This window comes from Pristiophorus japonicus, chromosome 4 (assembly GCF_044704955.1).
Source record: "Pristiophorus japonicus isolate sPriJap1 chromosome 4, sPriJap1.hap1, whole genome shotgun sequence".
Lineage (NCBI taxonomy): Eukaryota > Metazoa > Chordata > Chondrichthyes > Pristiophoridae > Pristiophorus > Pristiophorus japonicus.
The window spans coordinates 180091809-180108584 of NC_091980.1; the positions used below are offsets into that span (position 1 = coordinate 180091809).

Consider the following 16776-nt stretch of genomic DNA (forward strand, 5'->3'; position numbering starts at 1 on the left):
CAGCAAACTTGGCTACGTTACACTCAGTCCCTTCTTCCAAGTTGTTAAAAAGATTGTAAATTATTGGGGTTCCAGCACTGATCCCTGCGGCATCCCACTAGTTACTGGTTGCCAACCAGAGAATGAACCATTTATCCCAACTCTCTGTTCTCGGTTAGTTAGCCAATCCTCTATTCATGCTAATATATTACCCCAACCCCGTGAACTTTTATCTTGTGCTTCCTTTCCCCAGTTTTCACTCTGTGATGAGCATTGCATGTACCAGTAGAAACTTCCAGGTGGGAAACAAAGTCAATATAAGATAATACAAGCTCTTTTTGCTGAAGTACTCTACATTTTGCTGTTGTGTACAAATACTGTGAAGGTGTCCACAGCAGCCATACTGCACCAGGCAAGAACGATTGGGCAATGCCATCTGATGGTGGTGGTGGACAGGTCACCACAGTGGAGCCCCTAGAAAGAGTACACTGAACGTTTGGTGGCTACCACAAGAATAATCTTGGGAGGAGCACCAACCCTAAACATGGAGTATAACAGGTTTATTAATTAAACCATGAGACTACAGAATGACTTGGCGTGTTCTCCAAACAAAGACCATCACTGAGTGTTGGGCTCGGTACAGGATGCATAAAGTTTTGGGATTAGTACATGATGTCCATGCTTTTTGCATTATTATTGTTAGAAAGTTATTCAACATGTTTAATGGTGAATTCTGTAACATTTAGTAATCTCAACACACAAAATTAAAAACAAATTATCAACCCAATGCTGAAAGCACCAGTTCTACTATGAGTCATAACATTATTGTACAATCGTAGTTCTCAAATATTAAAACACTACCAATTAATGAATTAATACAAGACCATGAGTTCTGTTGTACACGGGACACTATTTCCGCACTTTGGCAGAAAAAAAAAATCAAAGAGCAAGTTATTATTTAAATGCAGAAAGATTGAAAAGTGCCGCAATACAGCAGGACCTGGGGGCACTTGTGCATGAAACACAAAAGGATAGTATGCAGATACAGCAAGTGATCAGGAAGGCTAATGGTATCTTGGCCTTTATTGCAAAGGGGATGGAGTATAAAAGTAGGGAAGTCTTGCTACAGCTATATAAGGTATTGGTGAGGCCACACCTGGACTACTGCGTGCAGTTTTGGTTTCCATATTTACGAAAGGATATACTTGCTTTGGAGGCAGTTCAGAGAAGGTTCACGAGGTTGATTCCGGGGATGAGGGGGTTGACTTATGAGGAAAGGTTGAGTAGGTTGGGCCTCTACTCATTAGAATTCAGAAGAATGAGAGGTAATCTTATCAAAACGTATAAGATTATGGAGGGGCTTGACAAGGTGGATGCAGAGAGGTTGTTTCCACTGATGGGGGAGACTAGAACTAGAGGGCATGATCTTAGAATAAGGGGCCGCCCATTTAAAACAGAGATGAGGAGAAATTTCTTCTGAGGGTTGTAAATCTGTGGAATTCGCTGTCTCAGAGAGCTGTGGAAGCTGGGACATAGACAGTTTCTTAAATGATAAGGGGATAAGGGGTTATGGGGAGCAGGCGGGGAAGTGAAGCTGAGTCCATGATCAGATCAGCCATGATCTTGTTGAATGGCGGAGCAGGCTCGAGGGGCCGTATGGCCTACTCCTGTTCCTATTTCTTATGTTCTTATGATCGATTTCCAATTTGTACTATCACGGGGAAGTAGCAAGCAGCCCTTGCTTTCGCCTGGACCAGGTGTTAACCAATAGCTTACCCTAATGGCAAAGTTAGGGCATTTTTCTACTGGTACATGCAATGCTCATCACAAAGTGCAAACTGGAGGAAAGAATACACACCCCAAACACTCCTTTACTCTTTACATATTCTCAAGGGTCAGATTTTTAGAAAGCAAATATGAAACACCAGAAACATAAAGGAAACAAAACTGAAAATGCTGGATCCTTTGCCAGAACAGATCTGAAACATTACTTTCTTTCATAGAAAATGCTTCAGTGTGTCTTGGGTTCAAACCATTGGATCTCCGATAGGCATCTGATTTACCAACCATATTGATGCCCATTTAGCAACTACACTGCAAGGCTCATAATTCACAACTACAGACTGGACTTTGAAGATCAGAGCTAAGTCCAATATATTTAATTACAAAACACTGTTGCTCAGCACTAACGGGCATCAGATGGTTAAAACAGAAATGGCTTTTCTTTTAAAAAAGAAAGCGGATTATTGGATTTCAGTGTCATCAGTGCGAGCTAACCGATGACACTGTTGACTTTGCACAAGTTCACTGATGTTGAGCCCAGTTTAAATAATAAACTTGCGTCATTAGTTCCTGGGTGTTGCAGAGCCACTTATTGATGGCCATGGATATGCAGCAGGGGGATGGGCGGTTTCACATTCATTATTGTCATCACAATTACCATGAATCTTCAGGGCTAAACTATATCCTGTCGAACACACTGCAATTTGATGCACATGATAATGACAGGCTTTTGCAGACAGAGCAGATGGCTGGTCAGGGAAGAGAAAAGGGAAAGAGGAAAAAGAAAGAACACGAGAACGCTGCATGTAACCAGAAACTCATTTATTATGAAAATGAGGACAAGGCCATTTTGGCAACAACAGAGCTCTCTAAATATTTGGAATTAGTTCGGAGTGCTGGTGTGTTTTAGCACTCAGTGCTGTACTGCATTTTCATTTCAAATAAAAGCTCAACCAATGGCCTAACCTTCCATGCTTAGAAATCTCAAGAATCACTGCATAGACTGCGAGACGTTCATCAAAACGCTTCAACTTAAATATGAAGCTTGATGGCAAATAGTCTTTTCCAAAGAGGATCGTTTCATTATAGGTCATAGAAAAGTGAATCAATTAAAATTAATCTCGTCACTTGCAATTAGTTTCTAGATTTTTCTTCAACAAAAAAATTATATTGCTCAAAGATAATACAGACATACGACGAGTTGTGAGCACATTACATTCTTCCCATTTCTAGGACATCTACATTATCTCCTGTGCTTTTCAACCATGGAATTGCCTGGCCTTCAACTTGGGTTTCTCAGTAGCAATCGGCATCCTACAAATGTCAACAATGACAGCTTATAATATGATTGGTGCTTGAGCACTGCAATTTGTAAAAAGAAAAGTTCCCCACAGCCGTGTAAATGCCATTTTTTGGTCGCCCCCATAACAAATGGACAACTTATTCTGGTTAGGATGGGTACACAGCATCAAAACATCTTTAACCCAAATATTAATGACCAGATAAATACAGCGACAGAGTAATTGAACACTTAGGCAAGTATGCACTGTTGGGGAGAGTTGGCATGGATCTCTGATGGGTAGGTCATATCAGACTAACTTAAGTTGAATTTTTTGAGGAGGTCATTACCATGGTGGATAAGAGAGTGACTATGAAAGTTGTCTATGTAGACTTTCAGGTTCTACACAAGGGATTATTAATAAGTATGAAAGCACACGAAATTGGAGGTTATATTCTGACATGGGTTGGTAATTGGTTGGGAGTTAGAAAACGGAAAAGAATAGGGATTAAGAGAACATTCACTGATTGGTAGGATGAGACAAGTGGTGTTCCCAGGGATATGTACTGGAGCGTCAGAGCTTTTCACTAATGACTTGGATGAAGGAATAGAAGGCTGCAAAGCTAAGTTTGCAGACATCAAGTTAGGAGGCATTGTAAGACAGCCAAGAAAGACAAATCTGAATATTTTCTTAATAGTGAGAGACTGAGAGCTGTGGAGGAGCAAAGGGATTTATCCGTCCATGTACATAAATTACTAAAAGCGAGTTCACAGGTACAAAAATAATCAAAAAGGCAAATGGAATGTTAGCTTTTTCCTCAAGGGGGTTGGAATACAAGGTGATGAAGCAATGCTACAGTTGTATAGAGCATTAGGCACATCTAATCTGGTCATATTCAATCTATTTTCGGCATTGACTCTCAGGAAGGATATATTTGTCTTGGAGGGGGTGCATTGCAGATTCACCAGAATGAGACCAGGACTTAAAGGGTTACGTTATGAGGACAGGTTGCATGCATTTGGTTTGTATTCCCTGGAGTTCAGAAAGTTGAGGGTTGATCTAATCAAGGTATTTAAAATGATAAAGGGATTTAATAGGGTAGATATCGATAAACTCCTTCCCTGTGAAACTCCCCACGGAAAATCTAGAACAATGATGCACTAGGCCATTTAGAAGTCAAGTCAGGAAGCACTTCACACAAAGGGTAAGGGAAATTTGGAACTCTCTCCCTCAAAAGGCAGTAAATGCTGTGTCAATTGGAATATTAAAAACCGAGATTTATGTTTTTGGTGAGGGTATCAAAGAATATGGAGCAAAGGTGGATAAGTGGAGTTGAGGTACAGATTAGCCGTGATGGCGGAACAGGTTTGATAGTCCCTATTCACACTATTCAACAATAGCAACTTGCATTTCTATAGCGCCTTTAACACAGTAAAATGTCCCAATGGGAACGTTGAATAAAATTTGACACCGAACCACATGAAATATTAGGACAGATGACCAAAAGCATAGTGAAAGAGGCAGGTTTTAAGGAGTGCCTTAAAGGATAGAGTGGTCGAAAGGAGGAGAGGTTTAGGAAGGGAATTCCAGAGCTCAAGGCCTAGGCAGCTGAAGGCACAGCCACCAATGGTAGAGCAATTCAAATCGGGGATGCACCAAGAAGCCAGAATTGGAGGAGTGCAGAGATATTGAAGGCTTGAGGGCTGGAGGGGGTTACAGAGATAGGTAGGGGTGAGGCCATGAAGAGAAGTAAAACGAGGATAAGGATTTAAAATTGAGGCGTTGCCCGACTAGGAGCTAATGTAGGTCAGCGAGCACTGAGGTGATGGCTGAATGGGACATAATGCGAATTAGGAAACGGGCAACAGAGTTTTGGATGAGCTCAAGTTTATGTAGGGTGGAAGATGGGAAGCCGGCCAGGAGAGCATTGAACAGTCAAGTCTAAAGGTAACAAAGGCATGGATGAGGGTTTCAGCAACAGATGAGCTGAAGCAGGGGCAGAGACGGGCAATGTTATGGAAGTGGAAGTAGGTCGTCTTAGTGATGGAGCAGATATGCGGTCGGTGTAATGCATTTGCTTCATGGGTTCTTTGCTTAAGAATTCCTAGCAACACCTTGCTATTAAGAACTAGTTGGTTTATTAGCAAAGGTATAACAATCATACTAAAAATTGCCAGTTCATCCATCAAGCTCACAACCACCTGCCTCATCATGGACCCCCTGAACCTAACTGGCTGGGATTTTATTGAGTCTTGTGAACATCATGTGATTGGCTAAGTCACTCACAATTCAACCAATCTGAGAGCATACTCACAGGTGCATACATTACAGTCGGAAGTTCATCTTGGGGGTCAAATACGACACCAAGGTTGTGAACAGCCTGGTTCAGTCTCAAACAGTTGCCAGGGAGAGAGATGGAGTTGGTGGCTAGGGAAAGGAGTTTGTGGTGGGGACCAAAGACAATAGCTTCGGTCTTCCCAATATTTAATTGGAGGAAATTTCTGCACATCCACTACTGGATGTCAGATAAGCAGTCTGACAATTTAAAGATAGTGGAGAGATCGAGAGGTGGCAAGGTGTCGTCCACGTACATGTGGAACCTGACCCATGTGTTTTCGGATTCATTTGGTTGTATTCTCGTCAGAGCCTTGAAAATCTGACCCCCCATCAACCTTCACTAGTAAATTTCCCCGATAGAAAAAGTTTCACTGAATTCTAAGCCGAGCAGAAAACAAAGGAAACAAATCTTGTTTCTGTTTTAGGATTGATCTCCAAATGCTTCTGCATTTGCAGTTTTTGTAACCTCCTGTCTAGAAGTCATTGAACTTCAAGCTCCTCCTATTATCCAGTGGAACCATGGTAGATGTTGCTCAAAGTCTGCTTTATTTAACTTTTGAGAATTCAGTTGCCTAAAAAAAAAAACGTCCATTTGTACAGCACCTCGTTACATCGCAATGTCTCAAAGTATTTTATATAATGAAATGTCTTGTAGCCTAAAACCAATTCTAAAAATAGACATCCCAGCGAGGTTAGATGTAGGAACTTTTTCTGGCAATATAATATTAATTATTCACAAAAAGGTAAACACTGGCAATTTTATGTGCATCTCTGATTCAAAGATTTGAATAAAGTCAGCTACGCAAGTGGAGTACGTTGCATGGAAGTATGAATGAAGATGTCCAGTTTGGAGGGCAAACCATAGAAATGTGGTATGCCACATTGTGGGTTATAACATTTCTTTTTGGAAGTCACTGAGGTTGAATGTTATGATTACAGCTGGGACACTCACATACGTTGGGTGAAATTTGAAGGAAATAAATGGGGTTCAGAAAGAAACCAAAACTTGACAGAAATCAAAAAGTAAGGCAGCAGAGGGAGAAAGACTACAGGACAAAAAGCAAACTGAGATCAGGATAACAGGAGCACCAGTGAATTGTGTGGAATTAGGTCAGAAAATAAAAAGCAGAAAGAGATGCTTGATACAAAGGAAAAGGAAATGTGCCTATTCTACTTTTTATTTTCCCCTTCTTTTGGTGATGGTGATTTTTTTGGCAGGCTTTTGAATCCGTGGACTGTGATGCATGAGAACTTGCAGTATAAAAATTAGTGTGTGTGAGAAAGCATGCTCACGTTATATCAAACTTCTTTTACCCAAAAATCCGGTAGCTAAATTAGATGGAAAAGTCCTAACGAGGAACTAATGAATACACAACAAAGAGGCTCCTCACAAGCAGAATAAACTATTCCAACTGCAATTTTTTTTGTGTGTTAAAATACAGTATCTCAATTTTATTGCAGTACTATGACATACTGCAAACGAGCATAACATTTTGGCTGGATTTCACACTCATTGACTGGATCGCTTATCTAGATTTATATCACTTCTGTTGCTTCTAATGGAGCAATTCGCAAAAAGCAAAATGTGATGAAGCATTAAATTCACAGGGCAATTCAGAGCTGAAATATTATTCCCTGGTGGAAATTAGACATAGCTCTGTAACTTCCCCTTGTACTCACCTTTTAACCTACCAGCCTCCACGTTCAACGGATCATCCTCCGTCACTTCCAACGTGATCCCACCACTAAACCCATCTTCTCCTCCCCTCCAGCATCCCAAAGGGACCGTTCCCTCTGCGACACCCTGGCCATTCCTCAATCATCCCAACAGCCCCTCCCCTCAGCACCTTCCCGTGCAAGCTCAGGAGATGCAACACTTGCCCTTTTACCTCCTCCCTTCCCACTGTCCAGGGCCCCAAACACACCTTCCAGGTGAAACAGCGATTTACTTGTACTTTTTGCAATTTAGTATACTGTATTCGCTGCTCACTATGTGGTCTCCTCTACATTGGGGAGACCAAACGCAGATTGGGTGACCGCTTTGCAGAACACCTCCGTTCAGCTCACAAGCATGACCTCGAGCTTCCAGTTGCTGATCACTTTAATTCCCCGCTCACTCCCACTCTGAACTCTCCGTCCTTGGCCTCCTGCACTGTTCCAATAAAGCTCAACGTAAGCTCAAGGTACAGCATCTTATCTTTCGATTAGGCACTTTACAGCCTTCTGGACTCAACATTTTCAGACCAAAACTTCTGCCCCTCTTTTTTCAGGCGGCAGCGGTTTATGATTCTGTCATTCCCATTTGTAACATTTAATCATTGCTCCCCTTCCACCCCATCACAGATGCTCTCTTTTGTTCTTTCCTCCCCCCTCCCACCCACCCGCCCGCCCCTTCCACCCCATAACAGACCGTCCCTTTTGTTCTTTCCTCCCCCCTCCTCCTCCCCTTTCCCTGTCTTCTGTTATATCTCTTACTTTTCCATTTCTGACAAAGAGTCTCAGACCTGAAACGTTAACTGTTTCTCTCTCCACGGATGCTGCCTGGCCTGTTGAGTGTTTCCAGCAGTTCCTGTTTTTTTGTTTCGAATTCCAGCATCCACTGTATTTTGCTATTGCTCTCATTTCCCTATATTTTGGTATTGCACCATCTGGGAAACTCAGAGGCTTCATGTTCTTGCTTTCTGCCTGCACCTTTTCGTGACAGTGGGTGACAAATTAGAAATTGCTAAGAGCCTTTCTATTGCCTTTGCCACTGTAGTTGAACCAGAGAGATTGTGAGGCCAGCTATGCTAAGAATACAATGATGATTAAAGCAAGACTGGAGTGGAGTGTTTTGATTTGAACAAATGATGAACACCATTATAACCTTAAGATAATAATTACTTACATAATTTATGTAGCAATTTAATTTGGAATAATACAGTACAGGTACAAGTCTCAAATCCGACAACCTCGGGACCGAGACTGTGCCGGTTTTCGTATTTTGGAATGGTGGCGTGGGTCAGGTCGGGTCGGGTTGGGGCAAGCGGCATTTGGCAAGACTCAGACTGATCGCACGCCATTTAAAACATCGCAGCGAAGCCGATACCTAATCTGGCCAGTAGGTTTTTGGACGAAATTCCGGATTTTATTTTACTGAATATCAAATGGGATTTTCTCAAAAATGTCCAGTTTACGGACAATTCCGATTTTCGGACAGCCGGATTTGAGACGTTGTGCCTGTAATACAGCTGAATCAACGTGATCCACGTTTACACAAAGCCAGATATCTCAGCATGCCATACTAACCGGTTGTGGTTTTCTCCATGTTGCTTTCCTCACTTCTCTGCCAGATAGGTGTTGATTTACCACTGCCGCCACTCTCATTAAAGCTCAGACGATCAACTGACCCAGGAGAACGCCGATTAATACCAAATCTGACAATTGAAATCAAAAAAGACAAGATTATTACTTACTGAACAAAACAATTCCCTAAGGCTGCTGAGGAGTTCAATCAGTAAACCAATTCAGAGTAATGAAGCAGACTAGTTTTTAGACCAGTCGAAAAAGCTCAACTTCCATCATTGACGGGTGTTTTTTGAGAAGCGTATAAAATGTTTCATTTTTTTTTATTTACCAGATTAATTTATTTACGTTGATAGTTTAACAATAGAACTACCCTCTGGATGAAAAACATTCCCCTCAAATCCCCTCTAAACCTCCTAACCTAACCCTAACCCCCTCGAACCCTAACCCTAACTTTAAACATATGTCCCGTGTTTCTTGACCCCTCTGCTAAGGGAAATAGGTTTGTCGTTTCCACTCTATCTCAGCCCTTCATAATTTTATACTTTAATAAGGTCTCCTCTCAGCCCCCTCTGTTCCAAAGAAAACAAATCCAACCTAACCAATCTTTCCTCATAGCTAAAATTCTCCAGTCCTGGCAACATCCTCGTAAATCTCCTCTGTACCCTCTCTGTGCAATCACATCTTTCCTGTAATGTGGTGACCAGAACTGCATGCAGTACTCTAGCAGTGGCCTAACTAATGTTTTATACAGTTCAAGCATAACCTCCCTGCTCTTGTATTCTATGCCATGTATTCTACAATAAAGGCAAGTATTCCGTATGTCTTCTTAACCACCTTATTTACCTGGCCTGCTACCTTCAGGTATCTGTGGACATGCACTCCAAGGTCCCTTTATTCCCCTACACTTCTCGGTGTCCGACCAGTTAATGTGTATTCCCTTGCCTTGTTAGCCCTCCCCAAATGGTTATGATACTTTCTCCTCTTGTGATCAAATAGTTTGCAACACTCACCGTTAAGTCTCACACATGAAGCTTGGCCACATGGGCAAGGAACTAAAGGCTGCCAAACTTTCCACCTGTGGAACTGTATCCCACACAAGGCAACAATGCTGAAAATAGTGGGCTGGGGAGATGATTGGCGAGAAGACATTTTTTTTTCCACTTTTTGTCCCTGGTGTCGGCATTAAGCACTTCTACAGACAGGCGTTTGCCTATTTTTGCCATGGTCCCTGGAGAGTGACCCTTTCCTTTCATTTAGCTTGCACATCAAGATTTACTTGATTCAACAGAACATTTGAAGACTCAAAAGCAGATTTCTAGGCCCACATTTCAGCGGCTCCATGATGCCATTGGCTTTATGGCGGTTGGGCCGTTTATTCATAGGAGTGCATTTGGTAGAGAGAGAACTGTCTGCTGTCAGCTATACTTTTCTATGCAAAAGCACACAGCATCAGGTACAGCATGGATTAGATACCGAGAAAAGTTCTTTCTCCTCATCCAACAATATACATATTACCAACCCACAAACAGCAACTCTATCCTCTCCAAGCATGTGCCACCAAGTAGGAAGAAAAGTTTCCTGGAAAGCCGAATAATGGAGCCTGGTTCAACCACTACACTACTTACTGGCTAGAAATGCACAAATGCATTCCCCTCTTAAACCGTGGCTATCTTTATAACAAATGTGATCCAACTGATAACAAATGTGATCCAACTGATGAGAGGAAAGTAGGTTGACGGAGCTGGGTGGATCAATGGACTAGTACTCATTTTCTGGTACCTATTCAGCCCAGATATTGCCAAGATCCTTTTGGAAATTAGTCTGACCCAACCGAGACTCTAGTTGATGTCGGTCCCTAACTTGAGCATAAATTAGCAATGTCATTCAGAGGTCACGTTGAAGTCGATGATGGGAAATTGAAATGTCACATGGAGCAGTAGGTTAGTGACAATCCCATAAATTATGCAGCAATTATTGAGATGATAAATTACCATCAACAGTTCCCAGCATGTCCATTTGTACAAGGTCACCAGAGGCTAAAAAAACTGCAATCTTCTTGGATTTTCACCAAACTCGATAAGGTAAGCTACTCAGGCAAAACATTAACATCTACGCTAAAAAAATATGTAACTTTCAGCTGTTTGTGTTTTACCCCATTCCTCACTGGTTGACATTAGGTCAATTCTGATGAGTGCTTTATTTGAATGAAACATTTTGAAGTTATTGAAATAGCTTAACATACATGTTCCATCCAACCCTCCTTCCAAATGTAAAATACACATTTGAAACTGTAGATTGCTAGATGGTTTGCAATTCTCCTACTTGTTTGTGTTTGGTTGGGGCATGAAAAGAACTTAGAACAGCGACAGAGCTTTCTGCCAGCAGATAAAGACCTCACACACCTGATTCGTTGTGTTTTTTGAATGGCTCGTACCATCTAAATTTGAGTAATTTTGCATTGTTGAGGGGTTTCCACCCATTGATTTAGTTTTCAACGTGTCAAATCTGGTATTTATCAACACCTAGCCCAAGCTTTCAGATTGCCTAAACACTCCATTATTAATAGTTCATCTGGACATCATAACAGTTGTGTATCTGTAAAGCATGCGCTCCCATGTTCTGCCACCAGGGAGCGCATCCCCTGAAGTCCCAAGGGATCCCAGCATCCCTTGGGAGCACTGTATATAAGCCGGCCCCTAAGGCCTGTTCCTCACTCTGGGGTGTCTTAATAAAGACTGAGGTCATTGTTACTTCAATATCCCTGTGTGCAGTTTCATCTGTGTTAGGAACACAACAACTGGCGACAAGTATACGAATCCAACGCAAAGATGCAGCAAACTGTGGGCATCCTGGAGAAGTTCTCGGAGGGTGAGGACTGGGAAGCCTATGTCGAACGGCTAGACCAGTACTTTGTAGCCAACGAGCTGGACGGAGAAGGAAGCGCTGCAAAAAGGAGGGCGGTCCTCCTCACGGTCTGCGGGGCACCGACCTACAGCCTCATGAAGAATCTTCTGGCTCTGGTGAAACCCACAGATAAGTCATATGAGGAGCTGTGCGCACTGGTTCGGGAGCATCTTAATACGAGGGAGAGCGTGCTAATGGCGAGGTATCGGTTCTACACGTGCCAGCGATCTGAAGGTCAGGAAGTGGTGAGCTACGTCGCCGAGCGAAGGCAACTTGCAGGACAATGTGAGTTTGATGGCTACCTGGAGCAGATGCTCAGAGACTTTTTTGTACTGGGCATTGGCCACGAGACCATCCTAAGAAAACTTTTGACTGTAGAGACACCGACCCTCAGTAAGGCCATTGCGATAGCACAGGCGTTTATGTCCACCAGTGATAACACCAAACAAATCTCTCAGCACACAAGTGCACACAATGTTCATAAATTAACCGGAACAGTGTTTACAAGCAGAAATGTACAAGGCAGAAACAGCGAGTCTGCAACTGCCAGCAGGCCTCAGGTGACCCAGATGACTCAGAGTCCGCAACAAAGGATGAATGCAAGGCAATTCACACCTTGTTGGCGTTGTGGAGGCTTACATTCAGCCTATTCATGCCGCTTCAAAGGGTATGTTTGCAAGAGCTGTGGAACAATGGGGCACCTCCAACGAGCTTGCAAACGAGCTGCAAGCTCTGCAAAACCTGCTAACCACCACGTGGCAGAGGAAGATCGGTCCATGGTGGATCAAAGCAATTTCGAGCCTCAGAGAGAGGAGGCAGATGCTGAAGTACATGGGGTGTACACATTTTCGACGAAATGTCCACCAATAATGCTAAATGTAAAATTGAATGGCTTACTCGTAGGCATGGAACTGGACACTGGCGCTAGCCAATCCATCATGAGTAAAAAGATGTTTGAGAGACTGTGGTGCAACAAGGCACTCAGACCAGCCCAGAGCCCCATCCACACGAAACGGAGAATATACGCCAAAGAGCTTATCACTGTCCTGGGCAGCGCCATGGACAAGGTCACCTACGAGGGCACGGTGCACGAACTGCCTCTGGATTGTCCCGGGCGATGGCCCCACACTGCTTGGAAGGAGCTGGCTGGGCAATATCCGCTGGAACTGGGATGACATCCGAGCGCTATCACATGTCGATGAGGCTTCATGTATCCAGGTTCTCAAAAAATTTCCTTCCCTTTTTGAGCCAGGCGTTGGAAACTTTTCCGGGGCGAAGTTGCGGATCCACTTGGTGCCAGAGGCACGACCCATTCACCACAAGGCGTGAGCGGTACCTCACATGATGAGGGAGAGAGAGTGGAAATCGAGCTGGACAGGCTGCAATGCGAGGGCATCATCTCCCCAGTGGAATTCAACGCATGGGCCAGCCCGATTGTTCCAGTACTCAAAAGTAATGGCACGGTCAGGATTTGCAGCGATTATAAAGTAACTATTAATCGTTTCTCGCTACAGGACCAATACCCGCTACCTGAGGCAGACGACCTATTTGCGACGCTGGCAGGAGGCAAGATGTTCACCAAGCTCAACCTGACTTCGGCCTACATGACGCAGGAGCTGGAGGATTCTTCGAAGGGCCTCACCTGCATCAACACACACAAGGAACTGTTTATTTACAACAGATGCCCGTTTGGAATTCGGTCGGCTGCAGCGATCTTCCAGAGAAACATGGAGAGCCTACTCAAGTCGGTACCACGCATGGTGGTTTTTCAGGACGATATATTGGTCACGGGTCGGGATGCCGCCGAGCACCTACAAAACCTGGAGGAGGTCCTCCAGCGACTGGATCGCGTAGGCTGCGGCTGAAGAGGTCGAAATGCGTCTTCATGTCAACAGAAGTGGAGTTTTTGGGCAGAAAGATCGCGGCGGACGGCATTCGGCCCACAGACGCCAAGACAGAGGCTATCAGGAATGCGCCCAGGCCACAGAACGTCACGGAGCTGCGGTCGTTCCTGGGACTCAACTATTTTGGTAACTTCCTACCGGGGTTAAGCACCCTCTTAGAGCCCCTACATGTGTTATTGCGTAAAGGTGAGAACTGGGTATGGGGAAAAAACCAAGTAATTGCTTTTGAGAAAGCCAGAAACATTTTATGCTCCAACAAGCTGCTTGTATTGTATAAGCCGTGTAAAAGACTTGTGCTAGCATGTGATGTGTCGTCGTACGGAGTCGGGTGTGTATTACAACAAGCTAACATTGCGAGGAAGTTGCAATCTGTCGCCTATGCCTCCAGGAGTTTGTCTAAGGCCAAGAGGGCCTACAGCAAGATTGAGAAAGAGGCATTAGCGTGTGTGTTCGAGGTAAAGAAAATGCCTCAAATTTGAGCTGGAAACCGATCAGAAGCCCCTCATATTCCTGTTCGCTGAAAACAAGGGGATAAATACTAATGCCTCAGCCCGCATACAAAGGTGGGCACTCGCGCTATCAGTGTATAACTATACCATCCGCCACAGGCCAGGCACCGAGAACTGTGCGGATGCTCTCAGTCGGCTACCATTGCCCACCATGGGGGTGGAAATGGCGCAGCCTGCAAACTTGTTGATGGTGGCGCAGCCCGCAGACTTGTTGATGGTCATGGAAGCGTTTGAAAATGATAAATCACCTGTCATGGCCCACCAGATTAGGACTTGGACCAGCCAAGATCCTCTGCTGTCCCTAGTAAAAAACTGTGTACTGCATGGGAGCTGGGCCAACATCCCCGTTGAAATGCAAGAGCTAATCAAGCTGTTCCAACGGCGAAAGGACGAGCTGTCTATTCAGGCAGACTGCCTGTTGTGGGGTAACCACGTAGTGCTACCCAAAAAGGGCAGGGAGACGTTCATCTCGGATCTCCACAGCACACACCCGGGTATAGTAATGATGAAAGCGATAGCCAGATCCCACGTGTGGTGGCCCGGTATCGACTCTGACTTAAGAGTCCTGTGTACAGCAATGCAGCGTGTGCGCTTAGTTGAGCATCACGCCCAGAGAGGCACTACTAAGTTTGTGGTCCTGGTCCTCCAGACCATGGTCGAGGATATATGTTAACTATGCCGGCCCGTTTCTCAGTAAAATATTCCTGGTGGTGGTGGATGCTTTTTCAAAATGGATTGAATGTGAAATAATGTCGGGAAGCACCGCCACCGCCACCATTGAAAGCCTGAGGGCCATGTTTGCCACCCACGGCCTGCCTGACATACTGGTCAGTGACAACGGGCCATGTTTCACCAGTGCCGAATTTAAAGAATTCATGACCCGCAATGGGATCAAACATGTCACCTCGGCCCCGTTTAAACCAGCCTCCAATGGGCAGGCAGAGCGGGCAGTACAATCAAACAGAGCCTTAAACAAGTCACAGAAGGCTCACTCCAAACCCGCCTGTCCCGAGTACTGCTAAGCTACCGCACGAGACCCCACTTGCTCACAGGGGTGCCCCCGGCTTAACTACTCATGAAAAGGACACTTAAAACCAGACTCTTGCTGGTTCACCCCAACTTGCATGATCAGGTAGAGGGCAGGCGGCAGCAACAAAATGTAAACGATGGTCGCGCCACTGTGTCACGGGAAATTGATTTGAATGACCCTGTGTATGTGCTAAACTATGGACATGGTCCCAAGTGGATCGCGGGCACGGTGATAGCTAAAGAAGGGAGTAGAGTGTTTGTAGTCAAACAAGACAATGGACAAATTTGCAGAAAGCACCTGGACCAAACGAGGCTGCGGTTCACAGACTGCCCTGAACAACCCACAGCAGACACCACCTTTTTCGAGCCCACAACACACACCCAAAGGATAAATGACACCACCCCGGACCAGGAAATCGAACCCATCACTCCCAACAGCCCAGCAAGGCCAGGCTCACCTAGCAGCCCTGCAGGGCCAACACGCCAGCCCAGCGAGGGCACAGCCAACACACCAGAACAGACTTTTGTACCGAGGCGGTCCACCAGGGAAAAAAAGGCTCCCGACCGCCTCACCTTGTAAATAGTTTTCACTTTGGCTTTGGGGGGGGGGGGGCGGCAGGGAGTGATGTTGTGTATCTGTAAAGCATGCACTCCCATGTTCCGCCACCAGGGAGCGCATCCCCTGAAGTCCCAAGCGATCCCAGCATCCCTTGGGAGCACTGTATATAAGCCGGCCCCTAAGGCCTGTTCCTCACTCTGGAGTGTCTTAATAAAGACTGAGGTCACTGTTACTTTAACCTCCCTGTGTGCAGTCTCAACTGTGTTAGGAACACAACAATAACAATATAACCTCACCATACAAACAGAAAGAGAATTAAAGGGCATCTATTTTTCTTTAGAGTTTAAATGTGCTTGTATGGTGTGTTTGTGTGTGTTATTAGAATCGTGTATGTATCCTTTCGAAATGTAACTGTAAAAATAATCTGTAGGAGTAAAATTATTTCCAATGCCCCTGTATACCATGGGACCTGGGGGGATTCCAGGTTAATGTAAGGTTGTGAGACATCTGTATTTTTCTATATTTGTTGACTGACAAGTACACGATTTCTGTTGCTGTATTGTAATAAACATTTGCTGTAATGATAGCACACTTTTCCTTTCGGCAGCCAACACCATTTTTCTGAATTATCGACAGCCACGGACAGGGAATGACAAATCTTTGCAGAGGGTCTTTCACACAGAAAATCTGAAAAATACACTGAATTAACAATTTTGGGAGGAAGGGAGGGGAGGAGGAAATGATCATGAAAAATTGCAATTCCAAATGTTTCTTCCAATATTTTTTTCAAGTTTAATTTGCTTCGCTGTGAATGTATAAAAGTTCAAATTCAAATCATGACCATTAAAAATGTGCACGAAGCAATTACTCGAGTAATGGTATAATCATGTACAACATTCACCAGATTTATTTTAAAAATGGATGGAATTCTGTGTTGTGCAACATGTAGAGTACAACATCTGAACTGATCACTTTTGATTAGTTGAATAGACAAATGGGTTTGAGTATTTCCATTACTAAAATGCAAGACTTGTTTGCAGGACTAATGTGGCTGTTCATGTAAAGAACAAAAATAGCATACATTACATTCATTAGACTAGACTTTTCCCACAGGTTTATGCCTATGTAGCTCATTGACAAATTGCACAATGATCAGTAATGTTTAGACAGTGTTAGTCAACATAAATTTGTCTGATAATAGAAAT

General features: G+C 44.0%; 1 protein-coding gene across 13 annotated transcripts in view; it reads right to left on the bottom strand.

Annotated features, from left to right (window-relative positions):
* The window catches only part of sipa1l1 (signal-induced proliferation-associated 1 like 1), a 459559-nt gene that overhangs the window by 54138 nt on the left and 388645 nt on the right, over positions 1 to 16776 (bottom strand). For all 13 annotated transcript variants that reach the window (XM_070878865.1, XM_070878859.1, XM_070878868.1 and 10 more), the window contains one exon: positions 8667 to 8794. In XM_070878865.1, coding sequence (XP_070734966.1) covers positions 8667 to 8794 — 128 coding nt within the window. The remainder of the gene's footprint in view (positions 1 to 8666; positions 8795 to 16776) is intronic.